Raw genomic sequence first — 20,309 nt, 5'->3', positions numbered from 1 at the left:
TTATAAAAGAAAGTTTTTAATTAGGCTTATGGTTTCAGAGGGTTAGAGTCCATGATGGCAGTGCACAGGCACTATGGCAGAAAACACTAAAGCTCATTCACAGTGAGGTAGATGGCACACTGGGAATGTGCAAGTCTTTTGAAACCTCAAAGCCCTCTCTCAATCACACATCTCCTCCAAGGTTACCTCCTAACCCTTTCTAAACAATACGAACCCATTGATTGGGAGGTTTCTCATTCAAACCATGGAGGCAGAGCACTTGCACAGCAAGCTTGAGGCCATAGGTTTTCTCCAGCATCAGAGAGGAGCAGAGCAGTAATTTTGACAGATATAAGGAATGAATGTTCCAATTATAAATTTCTTGCTGAGATTTATTACTAGTTTCTTACTTTTTTAATCTTTATTTTACACTCCAGATTGTATGCCCCTCCCAGTCCACCCTCTGACTGTTGCACATCCCATACACGTCCCTACCCCCACCCATCTCCATGAGAATGTCCCCAAACCCCCATCTCCCACCTGCCAGACCTCCCCACTCCCAGGGACCTCCAGTCTTTTGAGGGTTAGGTGCATCTTCTCTGACTGAACCCAGACCCAGCAGTCCTCTGAGGTATACATGTTGGGGGCCTCATCTTAGCTGGAATATGCTGCCTGGTTGGTGATCCAGTGTCTGAGAGATCCCAGAGGTCCAGGTCAATTGAGACTGCTGGTTCTCCTACATGGTCACCCTCCTCCTCATTTCCCCTAATTCAACCAAAGGGGTCAACAGCTTCTTTCTGTCCATTGGTCGGGTGTAAATATCTGCATCAAACTCTTTTAGCTGCTTGTTGGGTCTTTTGGAGGGCAGTCATGATAGGCCCTTTTTGCAAGCACTCTATAGCCTCAGTAATACTGTCAGACCTTGGGGCTTCCCCTTGAGCTGGATCCCACTTTGGGCTATCACTGGACCTCCTTTTCCCAGGCTCTTCTCTATTTTTGTCCTTGCAGTTCTTTCAGACAGGAACAATTCTGGGTCAGAATTTTTAACTGTGGGATGGGAACCCCAACCCTCCTCACTTGATGCCCTGTCTTTCTGCTGGAGGTGGGCTCTACAAGTTCCCTCTCCCCACTGTAGGGCATTTCATCTAAGGTCCCTCCCTCTGAGATTCTCTCTCCTCCCTTGTCTCTGATGCACCCCCTCCCACCCCAGGTTGCCTGTTTCCATTCTTTCTGCTGGCCCTCAGGGCTTCAGTCCTTTTCCCCTACCCTGATCATATTTTTCTCTTCCCTTCCCTGTCCCCTTTCCCACCTAGGAGCCTCCTGCCCCCAACGCCTCCTGTGGTTGCTTTCTTCTCCCTCCCAAGTGGGACTGAGGCATCCTCACTTGGGCCCTTCGGCTTGTTAACCTTTTTGAGTTCTGTGGACTGTATCCTGGGTATTCTGCACTTTTTTTCCCTGTTGGCTAATATGCACTCATAGTGAGAACATACCATGAATGTCCTTTTATTACTAGTTTCTTAAAACACAGACTTGTCCTGTCACTTTCCTGTTCAAATGCATTTGCTGTTTCCTTCCTGTAAAATTAAAACCCAAATTCCTCGGCCTAATGTTCAGCGTAGTTGGGGACCCAAATGGTTCATATTTTAGACAGTCTTTGTTCCAGTGAAACTGCTGCTCAAAGAAACTGATTGTGGGGCCGGAGAAATGGCTCAGCAGAGCACCGGCTGCTCCTAACAGGACCCAGGTTTGGTTCCCAGCACCTATGGTGGCTCAGAACAGCCAATTTCCAGTTCCCGGGGGACCTGGCCTCTGAGGACACCAAGAACACATGTGCATGTACATACATGGAGGTAAAACACATATTGCCGTTTTAAGAAGGTTTACGAGTGAATGGTAATGACTAAAGAAAAATAAAATAGAGTTAGAAAGAAAACCAGGAAAAGATGGAAAACGTCTAAGAAACTGGGATTTCCACAAAGCAAAGTGAATGGAGAGGGACGATAGGCAGACAGTGACCAGAAAGCAGAATGCTGAATGTGAGACTTGAGAGTAACAGTTCAATGAGGTGGGAAGACCCAGGGAACATCGATGGGATCAGGACCCTGAAGAAATCAATTTGTCACAAGACCTGAGGAAAAACTTTAGGTTAGGATGTGTATCTGACGTTGCTCAGGATTACAGCACGACAATGAGTGGATAAGCAGCTGAGTGTGATACATGGAACACACGGGAACAAGGCAGTAAGTTATGGCAAGGAGGGGCAGAGGACACCGTGACACTAGAAGATGGAGTCCCACCATCGAAGTACACTGGCACGAAAGCAGTTGCAGTGGACTGGTGACAATGTCAGCACTATAGCATCACCCAACCCACGGAATCTCATGGCACCAACTGAAGACTGGACTCTCCTGCCCTGAGACCATACGTGAGCCAAATGTGGCTGCTATCAAGTGAGGCCTCAGTCACTGATGTCATTAGAATACTGGACGAGGTTATCTTGAAAAGGAGCAAGGATCTTCTGAGTCCATGTTCCATTACTCCTCTGAAGAGAAATTCTTCAATCGCACATAAGTAAAGCTAAGAGACAATATACAGTGCTGGACAGTGTTATGTCAACTTGACACAAGCTGTAGTCATCAGAGAGGAGGGAATCTCAATTGAGAAAATGCTTCCAGAAGATTGGTCTGCAAGCAAGTCTGGGATTTCTTAATTAGTGATTGATATGAGGGGGCCCAGCCCATTGTGGATGGTCTACCCCTAGGCTGATGGTCCTGGGTTCTCTAAGAAAGCAGGCTGAACAAGCCAAGAGCAAAAGCCAGTAAGCAACACTCTTTTATGGCCTCTGCATCAGTTCCTGCCTCCACATTTCTGCCCTGTTGGAGGTCCTGCCCCAATTTCCTTCCATAGTGAACAATAATGTGGATGTGGAAATCAAATTAGCCTTTCCTTCCCCAAGTTGTTTTTTGGTCACGGTGTTTTACTACAGCAGTCGTAACCTAACTAAGATGAGTACTTAGTGCAAGTTTTCTCTTCTCACATTGCTTCTTAACTGTGAGATCACTTGATGATCTTGTTCTAGACCTTTCTCGTGTCATAAAAAAGGAAGAGATGCTAGGAATGAAGAGATATATAAATCTCAGTTTCAGGCTGAAAGACTTTGCAGTGGTTACTCACCTCCAACAGATTATAAGTGCCCTACAGATTATACCAGCCCTTGCAAGGTAACTAGCCTTGACCACAGGTAGTTAAAGTATAAAGGAAGTCTTCTTTACCCAAATAAGGACTTCCAAATGCCCATCTATGGCTAAATGTCACCCATGACTCTTGGCTCTGTACTTAGGAAAGGCAGCACCAAGTAAAGTCTGTTTCATATGCTGACTGTACACTAGCTGTTAAGGTGCAGCACTGCATATCGTGACCTTCTGACATATAAGTCACGAAGTGACACTAACTGAAAGGAACATTCCACTTTCAGGTTTTGCACTCCAGAATCAAGAAAACTCCTTTCCCACACAACAGTCTTTCAACTACTCAAAAGCATCTTTCCTGGCGTCCTTTTTCTGGCATTTCCCCCACAGGAACTATTCCCAGAACCCCCAAATTATCCCCCCCCGAGTTCCAGACTGGCGGGCTACCTAAGTGAGACCCTGCCTCAAAAAAGCTCCACTGTGGATATACAGCACATTTCCCATCCATTCCGCTGCCGGTGGACATCTGGACTGATTCTGTAAGTGGGCCACTGTGGCTGCTGCTGAAATAACGCGCTGACTGAGATTACCTCAGATGCATTCACAAGAGTGGTACAACTGGATCATATGGTAGTTCTAGTTTTAGTTTTTGAGAAAACCCTCTGCTGATTCCATAGTGGCTGAACATATCTGCACCCCACTGGTTTTACATAAAGATTCCTTGCCATTCTACCTACCACAGTAAACTCACCAGCTCCTGTTTATTCAGTTTCTGAGGGGGGGTGAGATGGACACTCAATGTAGTTTTCATATATATTTTCCAATTCACTAATTAAAAAAAAAAACTTTCAGAAAAGTTGTAAGTATCTATTTATTTAGAGCCTAGAACCTTTGAGGTTGGCCTGAACCTTTGTTGGCCTGATGCCTTGCCTTATTGTCCTAGATATATAGTATTTTACTATAAACACACACACACACACACACACACACACTCTCTCTCTCTCTATCACTCACATACACACACGCACACACGCATGCTCGCTCGCTCGCTCACTCACTCACCCACAAGGGAGACAGGAAGGAGAGGGAAACAATCCCTTCAAATTAAACATGATTCTGAATGGATAAATCATATCATGTCATGTCAGAATCCTTTTCATGTCTCAGCATTTTCCCTCTGACGTCATGTAGACCAAAGTTGTCCAAAGTGCTTAGCCATCGGGGTTTTAAAAGAGCCCATCAGTTTCAAAAGTCCCTAAGTCTTCCCTGGATGTTGATGACCGTGAGAGTTTCCAGCTCAGCTGCTCTGTAGAAGGTGCTTCCTCACAGCTCAGTCCAGGTCACGCACCTTTGGCAGGACCAGCATGTAAGCCATGCTGAGCTCTGCTCTACCAGATGGTGTAGGCCTGATCCATCCATTACCAGTGTTTACTCTGATCATCTGTGCAAGTGACGTCCTCTAGCATCTAGTACCATGAAGCTACTCTTTTCCCCTGTGTCATCAGTAAATATTCTGTGAGGAAGCACTTTGAGACCAGGCAAATACTCCACTTACCATGAAATTTCCATTTCTTTTATCTTTTATGAGTATGGAGACAGTGGTTAAAATAGTTATTATTATTGTTCATTCTGACATTCAAATTTCAAGTGTGCTCATTAAGAGAGACTGTTGACAGTTTTTCCATGTTCTTCTTTTCTGAACAGCTGTATTTTAAGTGTCTTGCTAAAAGAAAATGCTAAAAGTAAAGATAATATCTTCAATATCGAGTATCATAAGGTTACTACTTCCTCATACTAGATTATGTGCACAAGGGCACAGCTGGGTGTTTTCCTAGTAATCTGGCACACATTAGCCAAAAATAGTGAGCTCCCAAAATGAAGGGCTCAAGGATTTCTCCATCTGAACTCTTCCTTAAGCCAGATATCCGCATAAACCGTTACTGATTTTTAAAAATCCAATTTGCATGTCATCTTAATGAATGCCTTATTATTGTTTCAAGATTCTATCTCCCTAGTGTGTCCTTTTCAAGTAAAACTCTTACATTCATGCTTTGTCATACCTTTCTAATAAAATACTTCTAAGAAGGTGGGTAAGCACACAACTGAGCATTCCAAGCAGGGAAGATCTGTGCTGGAAGACAGGGAAAGTGACAGCTTTCACACCAAGCATCAGAATACCTGTTAGTCTTCTAATCTGTGACCTATAAAATGAAATTCTATCTTGCATGCATATGTGGGGGTATGCATGCATATGTGTCTTCCTCTACCACTCTCTACTTTTTAAAAACTCATTTAGTTTTTGCTTATTAATGTTTGGGCACATCCATATGTCACTGAATACATGTAGAGTTGAGTTTAGGTTATATCAGGATTGCCTTGTATGGCAAGCACTTTGCCTGCTGAGCTAGCTCACTGGCCCTCTACTTTTACTTTTTAAGACAGGGTCTCTGGCTGGATCTGGGGCTCACTGATTGTGTTAGGCTGATGAGCTGATAAGCTCCAGGGATCTGGCTGTCTCCACAGCCTTAGTGCATATAGCACAGTGCCTGGCTCCTCTACAAGGGCACTGAGGATCTGAGCTCAGGACCTGCTGCTTCTAACAGCAAGCACGTTACCTACTAAGCCATTTCCTTAGCCCCAGGGAATCTATTTCTAAACCGGCATTGAAAACCTATGTGGATTCCTAATACAGTTTTATCTTCTTATTCATCTGTGGTCAGTGGGAAAAAGATAAAGCACAAGACAGACAAGAAAGCACATCAGATGATGGATTCAAACAAAAGGGAAATAGAGCAGGTTGTACTCAAATACCCAAGAAGTAGATGGGATTCTCTATTCATTTAAGATACGTAAATGAAGGGAAACTTAAGAATGTATGGGGCAGTTTTAAAATGGATTCAGTACATTTATTTTATGAAGTCATTATCTTTTAACTATTGCTTTAAGGGAAAGATGGCTTAGCAGATAAAGGCTGCAGGCTCAATCTTTTCTGAGGTAATCAGGCCCACATTCAGGGGGAAGTTATAAAACAAACAGACAAATAAAAAAAAACCAAACTCCTTAAGTGCCAACACACCAGCATGGCTATAATCTTCACTCACGTTAAGTGGCCCAAATTACTGCTCTGTAATGGCATTTTTGCAGTATGTTTATGGCTGTTTTAAACTAATTTTTGTATGTTTTTATATTCAAAGTCAGTTTTCTGTATTTTATAAAGTATATTTTCTACTTGTTACTAAGTAGTATTCCTCAAGAACTTGATAGGAGAAGGAGAAGAGCTGGCCAACTGCCTCCATTCCAGAGAACATGAGATTGCTACTGATGACCGACATTAGACCGGAGATTAGAAGAAAAACCCACTATTATTTGGTTAGGAATGTCCATTCATTCCTAAAGACATAAAAACCTATATGGAGATTCCAACTAGACAATGATCTGATAAGACTTCATTCAGAGAATTAAGAGTGGCAGTAAAGTCTACATAAAAATGCAAAAGTAGAAAACCCTAGTCTTAGTCTTCAGACAAATGTGTTTTATTTCTCCTAGCCAAGCTCATAACTCCCTTATAACACCATACACATCCGCAGGCCACACAACAAAGAACTCATTCTGCTAACTGGAGTTAACAAGTAAAACCACATATTGAAAAGTCTTTCCTGTTACTGATATCAGAGTGACACATCTTCCCTGCATTGGGAAGATGTCCTTCAGCCACCAGATGAAGGGCGTTCCCAAGGAAAAGACCAACGGCAGTTCTGGAAACATGGCCAAGGCAAGAAAACACAGTACTTCACTTAAAATGTGGAATTTTAAGATCTGTTTTAAGAAGTATGAGTAGAAAAGCTAAGTATCAAAACTAAACAGCTCAATGGAATCAAAGCTACATGGTTACTCGGCTCAAAGCATACTGCTGACTGATACAGAGAAAGGAAGGGAAGGAAAACTCTCAGAGACTCAGGATCCTTTCCACACTGCCAGTCAGTTAAGAATGAGGCAGCATGACAGAAAAAGGCCAGTACTATCAGGAGCAAAGAAGGTCTCTGAATATGGTAAGGACTGACCTGTAAACTTGCCAAGGGAAGGCATCTGTTTCTCTGTTCTTGCTGTCGGTTCATGTTAGTTTATCTTCAAATGTGTAGCAACGAGAAGCATCGATCTAATGTCCCTTTACTGAAGTGAAGGGGTGAAGACAGATGACATAAAAACAAGAGGGGGCTCAACATGGATTAATCTTAAGAATCTGAGTTACAGGTCTAGGGGCAAGGGGAATTCTGGCATAAATATCTTTTATGATTTTATAGTTACACCACAAGTAATTCTGACACAAGGTCCTTGAACAAGAAGCGCTGCCCTACAGCATGAGAATGGTGTCTGGGGAGGGTTGGAGATGGAGAGCAAGGAATTGCTAGAAGAGGACCATGGTTTGAAGACTCATCATCAAGAAATGCCTCCTTGAAAGAATGGGAGCCAAAGGGCTTCAGATGATTTGTACATAAATTTGCTCTACATAACCATATTACTTAGAGGTTAATAGGCTTCTGGTCTATATCACCAGACTGAAATACTTAACCTTTTAATAACCAAATTTCAAGCAGTATCAGTCTGGGCTCTCCTAACACTCTTCTTCCTCATAGCATTTCATTTACCTTGGGGAACTGTGTTTTGTGGGTCGTTTGCCATACAAGTTCTACCCAATGCTTCTTTTAGGATTGTCCATATACTCAAGTATTAGACATTAGGGAAGAAGCCAGACACGTTATGTGGGCTGCTCAGCTACTTTACTGCTACAGAAGGGAGGCTTCACACCTGTGGAGGACCCTAAACCAAGCTGAGACAACACAGTACACAATAAATGGTATCAACCTCACTGACTTGGAGAACACCACCTCCCTTTTTCAAAATCCTCATGAACTGTTACTAAAGAATAGTTCTTGCTTTTGGCATCTCTGCCTGTAAATTTAGTTTGCTATTACTCGCCCATCCCTCCATAGCCAGCCATACTGGTTATTCACACCCTACTCCTATCCACACCCACCCTTAGCCCAGACTTCAAACCATTTTTACTTTGTTCTTTTCCATACAGATCCTTTACTCATGAGGCACCTTCTGCCTAGGGTACTTTTCCTCAAACATTTGGGCTTTTGCACAGTCATTTCATCGAGGGAACCCCTCAGATCCCCTCAACTTAAAGCCTTCTTGCAATCATAATTCAATATTTATTTTCTAAGCGCAACTGAAGTCTAAAAAACGATGTGCCATGTGTGCCAAGTTTATGCGTACAGATCTAATAAAAGCACACACAAAAAAGATCCAATTAACAAAGCTCCTTTCAGCCAGCTCAGCCTAGCTTTCTCCCGGTTACCTCAGACTCCCTCCACAACTGTCACTGTCTGGACTGAGGCGGTTCCTCTGCTGAGAGCGTCCTTTCCTCCGGGCACATTTTAGATCATCTTAACCATTTAGGGCCCAGCACAGTGAAGCCTTCTCAGCCGCGTCTTCTGGTAAGTCCCTTACATTTCAGAGTCAGAAGACTTTATTCCTAGAGGTTCCCTCAGAATTCCACCTACGTCTCTCTCCAGTGGTGGACAGGAGCCTCAGGAAAACACAGAATCCTACAATGTGTTTCACAGAATGCTCGACATATAGTGTACAACTTCGTATCATAAACTTCTGTGCTACATACAGTTGAAAATAATTAGCTGAAAACCATGCCAGAAAAATGAAGGAAGATATGCTTAGGAATAAAACAAGTACCAATCTCAAACTTAAAGAAATACATTGATTTCATAGTTTTGTAAGAGACGCTGTCATTGGAGGCACAAAAGTTGTATAACTTTAAAAAATCATTACATCAGTGAATTTCACATTCAATCTGAGGGGTATATATATATATAAGGCAGAGAGATACTTTTCAGGTGTTTTTACGAACGAAGATATATTAAAGACTTACTTGTACAAACTCACAAACCTTGTGATATTACTAGATTATAAGGTTCAAACTCTAATATTCAAGCTTCATGTCAATTTTTATACAACTTTAAAGATGTTCCATCATCAGACAGAAACCTAATTTTGTTTCTACAACCAAAATGACAAATTTTAAGTTTGTGACAAACTTTTAGAAACTCTTGTATTGTATGTGCGCGTCAGTGTACAAGAGTGCAGGCATCAGGACAGGGCAGATGTGGAGGTTAGAGCACAAGAGAGACAGGCCCTCCTGTTCACTGCTGCCTACATCAGGCTATCTGGCCCACGAGCTTCGGGTGACTCCAGCTCTGCCTGCCATCTCCTGGCCATGTCCCTGTGCCCAGCTTTTATGTGAGTTTTGGAGATCTGAACTCAAGTTATCAGGCTTGCTACATGAGCACTCTACCCACTAAGCAATGACACTCTTAGCCCTCAGCTCACGACAAACTCGGATAGGATTCTGAGACTAGAACAAAACAGAAGAGGCTGAGAAGCTGTAAAAATGGAGATCTGTAAGCTGGACAAAAACCAGTCATGTTTGTCTGACAGAGAGTATGTAACAGGCGGCATCTACTTGGAACAGGCTGAGACAGAGAATGTATTCTGTCTGGGAAAACAGGAAACAATGAGCAGCAGCCTAGGAGTTCAATGACAGTGGCAGGCAAAAGCTCTTCTGGAGAGGGAATGGAGAGGGAGTGGAGCAGCCCCACACGCAGAGATGCACCCTTCCTGCAGGTGAGTCCAAAGTGAATCAGCACAGTATTGTCAAGTCTTTAGAACATACAATTACACTGCAGAAATTGTGTTCCTACTACAACACCCATGGTTTTTCTCTAGATAACCATGTTACAGTTGTCTAAATGATACACTAATAGTGTAGTCTGGCTTGTATCTGACCAAAAGCAGATTCAGGATCTGTAGCTGATCTTTCAGTCTAACCTTCAAAGGCGCCCACTGCATCTCCACTAATCTGGAGACAACACACTTCTCTCTTCACACACGTCCACTTGCGTACAGGCTTTATCCTTACAGGCTCTGAATTTCTACTCTGAACACTTAAAATGGAAATAAAAGTAACAAGAGACTGTCTCATGAGCACTCGATGGTGTACCAAATTAAGAATGGTTGAGGACACAGAACCGTTTCAGTTAAAGAATCTTATTTTGTCAACTGTCCCCACTTATGTCCTTTATAGCAAAAGAAAGCAGACTAAGTATTTCTGTGACTTCATTCTCTTTAAATGAGTTTGCTTTGCTTTGCCTCATGTTCCCCAGTAGAATAAAATGACAAGTACTTGGCTGAAATTTATTTTATGTTCTTTATCTTTAATCTGCATTTAAAAAGTAGTTTTAATCAAATATAATTTATATTGTATGCATATAATTATATATATTTATTTTTATATAATACATTTAAAATTTAAGTATACTAAACAATAACTATTATGATTTAATTTTATATAATATATCATTTTTCTTGTTTTTTTTTTGAGACAGGGTTTCTCTGGGAAGCCTTCGCTGTCCTGGAACTCACTTTGTAGACCAGGCTGGCCTCAAACTCAGAGATCCTTCTGTCTTTGCCTCCTGAGTGCTGGGATTAAAGGTGCATGCCACCACTCCTGGCTTTTTAAAGTGTTTGTTTGTTTGTTTGTTTTCCAAGATAGGGTCTTACTATGAAGCTACTGCTATCCTGGAACTCACTGTGGAGACCAGGCTGGTCTTGAACTCAGAGATGCACCTGCCTCTGCCTCCTAAGAGCTGGATTAAAGGTGTGTGCACTACAACACCCAGCTTACATTTCTCTCTTTCATATTTTTTCTTTTTGGTTAAAAAAAAGTAAGGGTCTGTATATAGGTATGCTCACATGAGTATAGGTATATACAGAGGCTAGGGGCTATCATGTCCCCTGGATCTAGAGTTACAGCTGGTAAGTGTAGTCAGCCACTGAGCCATCTCTCCAGCCCAGATTTGCCTTTTATAAGTGCACTTTCAGTAAGTTTATAGAGATGTACAATCACCACAATCCAAGTTGAGAAAGTTTCTAGCATGCCTAGAAAGCTCTCCCACACTCAATTAATTGTGATCCTTCATATTCATTAATCCTGTTTTCCATGTCTCTAAATCTGATTTATTAGGTATTTTACATAAATTTGAACTATACAATAGTTGGCTTTTCTGTCTGGCTTTTGAGGTTCATCTATAGGGATTTGAGACAAGGTCTCACTTTGTAGCCCAGGTTGGCCTGAAACTCAATATATAGCCTAGTCTGGTCCCTAACTCACATCAATCTTTCTGCAGCCCAGTTGATTCCATCTTTTTGATAAACTGAATTTTACTCTATGGACATTTGTTTTGTTTTTCTACTCATGAGCTGATAGGTATTCAGGTGGTTTCCAGTTGGGTTATTGGAAATACTATACTAGGACATTTGAATGTACATCTCTGTGGACATTTTCCCCTCATTCATTTTTTTTCCTTATTCTCTTATGATGACTGCTAGGGGGACGACAGCGGCTCCTATGGTAACTCATATGGCTCATGTGGAAACTGCTTTCTAAGCCTGCCCTACATTCCCAATAGCAGCTGCATTTACCCCAGTGGGTGTGAGACAGCATCCTACTGTTTATAGATTGTTTTGTAATGACTAATAAAATGTCTAGTCACTAAATCCTTATCCATTGTAACATTAGTTACCTTATTACTGATTCATAAGGTTTGTCTAAATGGGCTGACATATTTCTAGACATAGCTTGGTGCATTCTGCCACGTCTGCCCTTACGCAGAGCTCCACTCTGTGTGCTTATAAAGCTGCAGTTCCTGTGGAATCCACCGTACTCTACATCTGAACCTCTTGATTTTTGCTGTCACTACAATCGATGATAAAGAATTGCATGATCAAACCCAGCGAACAGTTTTATCAGAGTTATTCCCTCTAAGACTTTTCCACAACCTCTGTGTGTCAATGAGCATGAAGGGCCTCTGTGAGCACTTCCCGAAGATTTCCCTGCATGCTGTTTTTTTTTTTTTTTTTTTTTTTTTTTTTGCTGGTCCTCTATAGTATATCAGAATAAATGGATATAAATGGATGTTTTGAGTAAAGCAGATGAGAAATCTGCATCATCTGACAAACTTCCAGCTCTTTATTGTCCCTCCCCCCCCCCCCCACCGCGCGCGCGCGTGCGTGCAGGAGGTCAGGAATCTTTCTCTACTGCTTTCCACCTTACTGCCTTCTGTGAGGGTCTCTGAACCAGAAGTCTGTTGTTTCAGCTGGGCTGGCTGGCCATCTAGATCTTGGAATCCACCCATGGAAGACCCACCCCGTGGAAGGTGAGAAACTGCTCCCTCTAGCAGTTCTCTGACCTACACTCACACACATACAAATAAATAGCTGTAAAAAACAAAACAAAACAAAAACCAGGGTGTATCTTTTATTAAGAAAAATTTAAAAAAGGCAATCTCTTAAGTTAAGACACCGTACTATAAAATTTTCATGGGTGTAAAGCTAAGTTAAACCCCAGAAGCTCAGAGCCAGGCTCTTGAAACTAAATGGACATTAGTAAACTTGGGTCTACCTATCTTTTGCAGGCTTTTACCAGTTTAGGCTTCTGTTCTGTAAAACTGGGACTTCCCTAAATATGTGGGGGGGGGATTGGACCACTTGGACTCTTGGACTTCATCACAGGCAGTTGTGAGTCACCTGACACAGGGGCTTGTAAACAAATTTAAGTCTTTTGCAGGAATAGCAAATGTTCTTCAGAACCTACAGCAAAGTGGTGGGTGCATACGTACGTACATACATACATACATACATACACATACATACTGTACACATACACACACATACTATACACGTACATACACCTACTGTACACACATACTGTACACACGCACACACATACTGTATGCATACTGTACAGTACACGCACACATGCTGTACATGTACACATACTGTACACATACACACATACTGCATACATACATACTATACACACATACTGTACATGTACACACACTGTACACGCATACTGTACACATGCATACACATACTGTGCACACATACTGTACATGCACACACACATACTACATAATGCAAATGCTCGATAAACTGCAGCTACTGTTATGCACACAGTTACCCTAAATGCTTCCCACCAGAAATGAAGAAATGCTATCTCACTGCTATATGTTCATCACCAAGGCAGCGTCGACATTTATTCTAATGTCATGGAAAGAATTCTTTCTGGATAGGTAATCCTTGAGAACCCAAAGCAGTCTGGGAGAAGGCCCCCATATCAAGTACATGCCAACAAAAGTCATCATACAAAGCGTAGAAGAGCAAAACTGCTGTTAGCTCGATCCTGAGTGCCCGTTAGGAAGCTTCACAGATTGTTTTGGTTACTATTAAAGAAAAACCAGAGGGGAAAAAGACATGGATCTCTACAAGTGACAATGCCAAAAGTTAACATGATTTCAGATTTCCAACAGATTATGACTTAACCAAAGGCAGAAAAATGCTCAAAGCAGTAATTTCAAGAAAAAAAAGAAAATCTAAGGCCCTTTTCCCATTTACCTGGATGAGTCATGGTGACTGGCTCCTCTTTGGATTTATTATTGTAGATGACTACAGCAACCGCATTGTGAAAAGCAGCCCGTGATATTTTTTCTTTAAAGGTGCAATTTCCTCTTTGGAGCAAGGCGATCCACTGTTTGATATTAGGAGGGACAAAGAACCGTGTTTGAGGATCACAGCCCAGATGATCAGCAACTAGACAACAGAAAGAAAAGGACATTAAAGATGGAGTCAATAAATCTTTATCAAAGCTTCCTTCTGTTTCCTGACTACTACGCATAGCCTCAGCTCACTGCAGCAGGGCTGTACGGATTTCCACAAAGGGCAACACAATGTATCCAATCAGTGTTTGCAGAAAGAGGAGGCTCCACAAAGATTTTACTTGTGCTACAAATAAAACAATGGGGATTTTTTTAACTTTACAGATAAAATACAAAAATAAAAAAGGACAGATAGGAGAGAAGAGAAGACAGAGAAACCGAGGTGACAGTTCTTGTCCTGTCTTCTAGTTTATTCTTCTGCGCTGTCTAGCTTTAAACACACTGCTGCCACCACCAGAATGAAACAAATAGTTTTGCTTGGAGTAAGTAAAGAGGCCAAAGTATTTCAGCTACCAACCAAGTGATCACACTGAAACACAAACATGGCAAACAAACTTAGTAACAGATGTCAAAGGAAATCACAAAATTTAAATTTGGGTCTATATTTAATTGTGAAAGTGATATGAAATTAAACACCATTCTTCTAATTTACATTTATTGGAAAAATAACTCTACAAATCTACACTAAGAAATATAATATAGGTTTCAGGGAAACACCAAGACTATCCCCTGGTCCTACAAACAACGTGGCCACAGTTCCAGACTTTTGGAGAGACTTGTTCCAAATACAAATACATTTGAGTCAGTCAAACTAAGTTCCTTGATCTTTGGTCCTACACATATGGTACTTTCTACAAAACCACAAAGGAGTCCCCACTTCTCCTGCCCATTTAGAACAAGTCAAAGTGAAAGGAGAGGGTGATCTATAAGGAGAAAGGTGATTTATGAGAAGCCACCAAAGGCAAGGCTGGAGACTGTCAGCCGGCAAGCAGGGACATAGAGCAGGGAGTAGCGAGCAGAGGGCAGGCCACCTCACACCCGCCTCCTGTTGTCTCTTGTGTCTACTGTGAAGAAAAGAAGGAAGGGGTCACAGCACACTGACCCCGAAAGGTAACTTTGCAGGCAAACCAATCATAACTAAGTATTGAGTGCTAGTAATAAAGTATAACCATAATATATAGAGAACACTAGTAGGAAAATGTTTTTCTGTAAGCAGGTTGCCAAGCAAAAGAAACCAGATGGCTATAGTATCTGCCTACTAAAAAATAAAGATGTCGGTAGTATGAAAAATCACACCTACTGCTCCCATTTAAATTTTGTTCTTCAACTTTTCTTATGAAAGAAAGAGAATGGGAGGGAAGGAAGAAGGGAGGGGAAGGAAGGGAGAAGAGGAGAAGAGAAGGGGGAAGAGGAGAAGAGAAGGGGAGCCGCAATAAAAACATTTTCTATGAAAGGGCTTTAGATTTATAGAAAGTAGGAGGTAAATGTTTCTACAATGCGTTAAGTAGGCACTGCTTACAATTTCTGCTGCTTAACACACTATACCTTCATTAAGGAAAAAGTGGTGTGTTCAAGTGTGTGGAAAGGGAGAATAACAGCACATGTAAATTGCTGGGAATACAACTCATTTGAGTAACACATGAAGGTCCTGGGTTCTTTCCCAGCTCAGAGAACTTAAAATTAAAAAAAAGCTTGCCACACAATTTTCCCCAACTAGTGACAGAGACAGTCATCACATTATGAAACTTTAAAATCCAAGGCAGATTGTCTATTTCCAGCAGTATCTTTTACACAGATAATTAAGCTGTTTTTTTTTTTTTTTGGTTTTTTTTTTTTTTTTTTTTTTTTTTTTTTTGTGGTATAGTAACCTCTTGACTCTTAGGAAGTTATCCAACACTACAGTAAATGGGGCAACTATAAACAAAAAAAAAAAACAAAAACAAAAAAAACCCCTGGGTTTTAAGTGTTTCATTTGTTGTTTTTCAAAATGGACTGGCAGAAAATGCAGATTAAGGAACACCTAAAGAATGCCCAGATGTTGTGGCACACACCTTAATTCCAGCTCTCGAGAGGCAGAGGCAGGTGAGTTCAAGGCCAGCCTGGTCTACAGAGTGAGTTCCATGACAATTGAGGGTACACAGAGAAACCCGGTCTCAAAAACCAACCAAACAGCAGCAGCAGCAGCAGCAGCAGCAGCAGCAGCAGCAGCAGCAGCAGCAAAAGAGTATCCAAAGGGATCTGCACATTTTTCAGATATAAAACTTCCACTTTCTGTGATGTCCTTTCTCTCTATGGCTTCACATATTTTTACAATGCAGTCAAAAGGAAACTATGATCACTGAATCAGCAATGCCAGATGTACAAAGTCTAAACCAACTACTTACTAGCTGAACAGCTGTGACAGGTCTCTTAATCTCTCTAATTTTTAATTTATACAAAACTGGACTTGTTTACTGGTGGTGAGAGAACATCCCTAGTGTTCTCAGGCTACAAAAAGACAGCAAAGGTACACCAAACAAAATCCATCAAACCTGCTGAAGACAACTCTGAAATTCTGCAGGGTCCCCACCCACTAAGAACAGATTCTAGAACAACTGCTGGATCCAAACGATCTCTAACAATAGACTGTACATACTTACTCCTACTCCATAAATCTCACTCAAATGCAAAAGGTTCCAAAAGCATTTACATCAGTAAGAATGCAATGTATAACTACAAGAATGAGACATGTGGGTTCCTGTTCCAGGAAGCAGTACTTATTATTCAGAAGAAGAAAATGAGGTTTTCACAACCACTTAATACTGTAGTGTATCCTACCTCATTATTCCTTCTAATTATAAAAATAAATGAACAATGAAATAGTATTAATAGCTCTGAAAGAGCTGCCCATTGTGATTAAGTGGTTCTACTGCAAATTTAATGCCAATTGTTTATATTTGAACAATTTATATGAAAACATATCGAAACATGGATTAACTATGCAATTATGAACTATTAAAATGTCATTAGCAATTCTGTTCAAATTCAGAACCACTTTACTTTCATATTCTTCAAATTTCTTAAGAGAGTATTGGCTGATTTCTTTGCATTCATTAGTTATAGAGCTGAGAAAACAACAAATCATAATGGAAATCTGATATTACAAAATATTACACTGTGTAATTACTTGAGGCTTGGAGATAGCACAGGAGTAAAATGTTTGCCTAGCATGTGTTGAAGACCTGAGGTAGAGCCCCAGCACCCCAAAATATAGTAAGAAAAACTCAGTCTTAAATTGTTTCCTATATTTTTTTTCTGCTGAATGCAAAAACCATAATGAGGCTTTCATTTCCTTCTTGATAATCACCAAATAAGAATGGGATCCTCAAAAAAAAAAATGGGACCCTCATCTTGATGAGCTTTTTATGCATTTGTGTGCATGTGCATGTGCAAAGTGTATGCATGTTCATGGGGAGGCCAGAGGACAGCCTCAGGTGTTACCCCCTCAGGAGCATTTTTCATCTTCTTTAAGACAAGGTCTCTGGTCTGGGCTCACCAATTAGGCTAGAGTGGCTGGTCAGTAAGTTCCAAGGATCTTCCTGACGTCACCTCTCCAGTTCTGGGATTACAAACATATTGTACATGCCTGGCATTCCTTAAGTGGGTTCTGGGGACCCAACTCAGGTCCTCTTGCTTGCAAGGCAAGTACTTTACCAATTAAGCCACCTTCCCAGCTTAATAAGTACTTTTTAAAACTTATGTACTCAGAAGCAAAACAAATATCAAAGAAAAACAAAATGTGCTAATCACTACTCTTAAAATTTATAGAACCTTGGCAGGAGCAATGGCTCAATGGTTAAGAGCATTTGACTGTTGTGCAGAGGACTAAGGTTCAATTCCCAGCACCCACATATTGTCTCACAACCATCTGTAGCTCCAGTCCCAAGGGTTCTGAACTTCTCTTTAACCTGTATGTGTGATGCAGAGACATACATGCAGGAAGAACTCCCACATAGATAACATTTGAAAACTAAAATAGTATTAATAATAAATAAAAAAGGGGGGTTGGGGATTTAGCTCAGTGGTAGAGCGCTTGCCTAGCAAGCGCAAGGCCCTGGGTTTGGTCCCCAGCTCCAAAAAAAAAAAAAAGAAAAAAGAAAAAAAGAAATAAAAAAGGAAGAATTTATGGAACCTCTAAGCTCACTGAGGTGGTATGATTGACACAGCATCAGCACAATAGGAGAAAACACTGGCAAGCAGAGTGTTTAGAAAGGCAGGAAAGGAAAAGAACATATGGTACAGGGCCTGTGCCAGGTAAACACAACCCTTGAAAAGTTGTCCAAGCAGAAAGGATGGGGCAGGGTAATGTCTAAAATACAGGATGGGGCTGGGGCTGAGGCTGGAGCTCAGCTGAAGAATCCTTGCCTAGTATGCATGAGGCCTAAGGACTGGTTCCTAGCAGTAAAACAATAAACACAGTGAACCTTAGGTCCACCAGACACACAGAAACACAGACGTGTACACACACACACACACACACAAAGAGGTACACACACATGTACACACACGTGTACACACACATGTACACACACGTACACACAGACACAGACACAGACATACATGTACACATACACACACATACACGTCCGCACACATGCACAAGGAATGGGGAAGTGTAAGCATCTTGAACTTGCATGAAAAATCAGGAAAGATGGGTACACAACAGAAAGTAGAGTACAAATTTAAAATGACAGACTTCTAGAAAGATTTTATTTGGAATGAGAGAAGGAAAATATTCCAGTATGAAGAAAAATGTAAATATTTAAGGATTTTACTTTATTTGTATTATTTGTGGTGCTGGAGATCCAACCTGGGCATGTCAGACCAAGTGTTTTACCACTGACCTGTACTTCTGGCCCTTGACATATAGAAATTTAAAAGGTTGTGGAGCAGTGAGATAGCTCAGCTGGTAAAGGCACTTGCTGTCAAGCCTGATGACTTTAGTTTGATCCCCAGAATATACACAGTTAAAGGATAGAATCAGTTTCCACAAACTGTCCCGACTCCCACATGTACACCCTGCCACACACTAATCAATACAGACATAAACACAAGATAAATACAGTATTAAATAAGTAATGCAAAATTCCAAGGTTACTTGTATAGGCTAATAAATACAATCCATTCTCACTTTCTACTAGTTTGAAACTTAGCACATGATTAATTTAACAGAATTTTACCTAATAAAAATCAAATTCCTCATATATGGAGCAGTCACCCTGTTCTGTGTGGGTTAATGATTTCCTCCCAAGCATCAAGAACCATCAATTTGCTGTAAACCTCTTGGCATGAGGGTGGTACAGAAACAAGAAGCCAGCAAAGTACTTTTCTGCTAGTATGGTTAGACCAGGTTATAGTCTGCTCTAGGCTCACAGGGCCTCTTGCTCTCAATCTGTGTCTGACTTCCCTTGGCCAACTACTTTCTGAGCTTTTGAGTTATGTCTTCTCTAGCATGCTTTCCTTCCTCCAGAGACTGACTTGGGTAGATTTTCAAGTTGCCATGGTACCCTGGAATTACATCCCTTTTGGCATTCATTGTACTGTATCAGTTGGCTGTTTATTTCTGACTCTCTTTTTAGAAGGTGAGATCCAGCATCACCTCCAGTATGTCTGGCACACTGGAAACACTTAACATATCTGATGTAAGGAGGCGCTAGGCATGAAGCTTTCTGGTAGGGCATCTGCCTAGCTCCATTTCTTAGTTAAAAATAAAAAACAAAAACAAACTTGATGAAAGGAGTGATCAAGTGAAATTTAAAAAAAAACACTAAAAAGCTTGTGTCAAACATCTTTTTTTTTGGGATGTGTGTTGTATGATATGTAACTGTATTCAGATGTGATTAGGTAGATATGAATGTGTGCATGTGAAGGCTTGGGGCTGATGTCCAGTATCTCGACTGTTGGGCTAGTCTGGATCCCAGCTTGCTCCGGGGATCGCACTTCTGCCACACCCACCCAGCTTTCACTAGGGAGGAGGAATCCCAGCTGTGGTCGTCACGCTTGTGCAGCAAGCATTTCATCTGTGGAGCTTGCTCTAGTCTCTGTGTCAATGATCGTTGTTTGATGACTCATGTTTTATGAGTTGATTCATAGAAACAAGTAAAATTAAACTCACCAGAGTTGAAGACTTCCCTGGGCAGATCTGTTCTGATTATTTTCTCCTTTCCAGTCTGAAAGATTATAATCTCTTTAGAAATTTTCTCTTTTTTTCCTTGTACTGTTTGAAAAGTGATAGCCTTTATGACTTTAAAAAACAAAACAAAAACAAACAGCACCATGAAGGAGAAACCAGTATTCTTTATTTTTGTTCCTAATTTTAAAATTCTTACTTTTCATGGCCAGTTACTAGACTTGCGTGTAGCTCTCATTCTTTTGTCCACTTGTACAGACAGGACCAAAGTGTGTTTCTACACTTTCACTGAGCCAGTGTTCTCAACCTTTCTGACAAGGAGGACTGGAGCAGAACATT

At 41.2% G+C, this 20,309-nt stretch overlaps 1 protein-coding gene across 4 annotated transcripts in view; it reads right to left on the bottom strand.

Annotated features, from left to right (window-relative positions):
* The window catches only part of Rnf130 (ring finger protein 130), a 113,211-nt gene that overhangs the window by 69,922 nt on the left and 22,980 nt on the right, over positions 1–20,309 (bottom strand). For all 4 annotated transcript variants that reach the window (XM_039086813.1, XM_039086814.2, XM_039086812.2 and 1 more), the window contains exon 2: positions 13,701–13,895. In XM_039086813.1, coding sequence (XP_038942741.1) covers positions 13,701–13,895 — 195 coding nt within the window. The remainder of the gene's footprint in view (positions 1–13,700; positions 13,896–20,309) is intronic.

The sequence above is a fragment of the Rattus norvegicus genome, chromosome 10 (assembly GCF_036323735.1).
Source record: "Rattus norvegicus strain BN/NHsdMcwi chromosome 10, GRCr8, whole genome shotgun sequence".
NCBI classification, from domain to species: Eukaryota; Metazoa; Chordata; class Mammalia; order Rodentia; family Muridae; genus Rattus; species Rattus norvegicus.
This window is presented reverse-complemented; position numbering and strand designations above follow the sequence as displayed.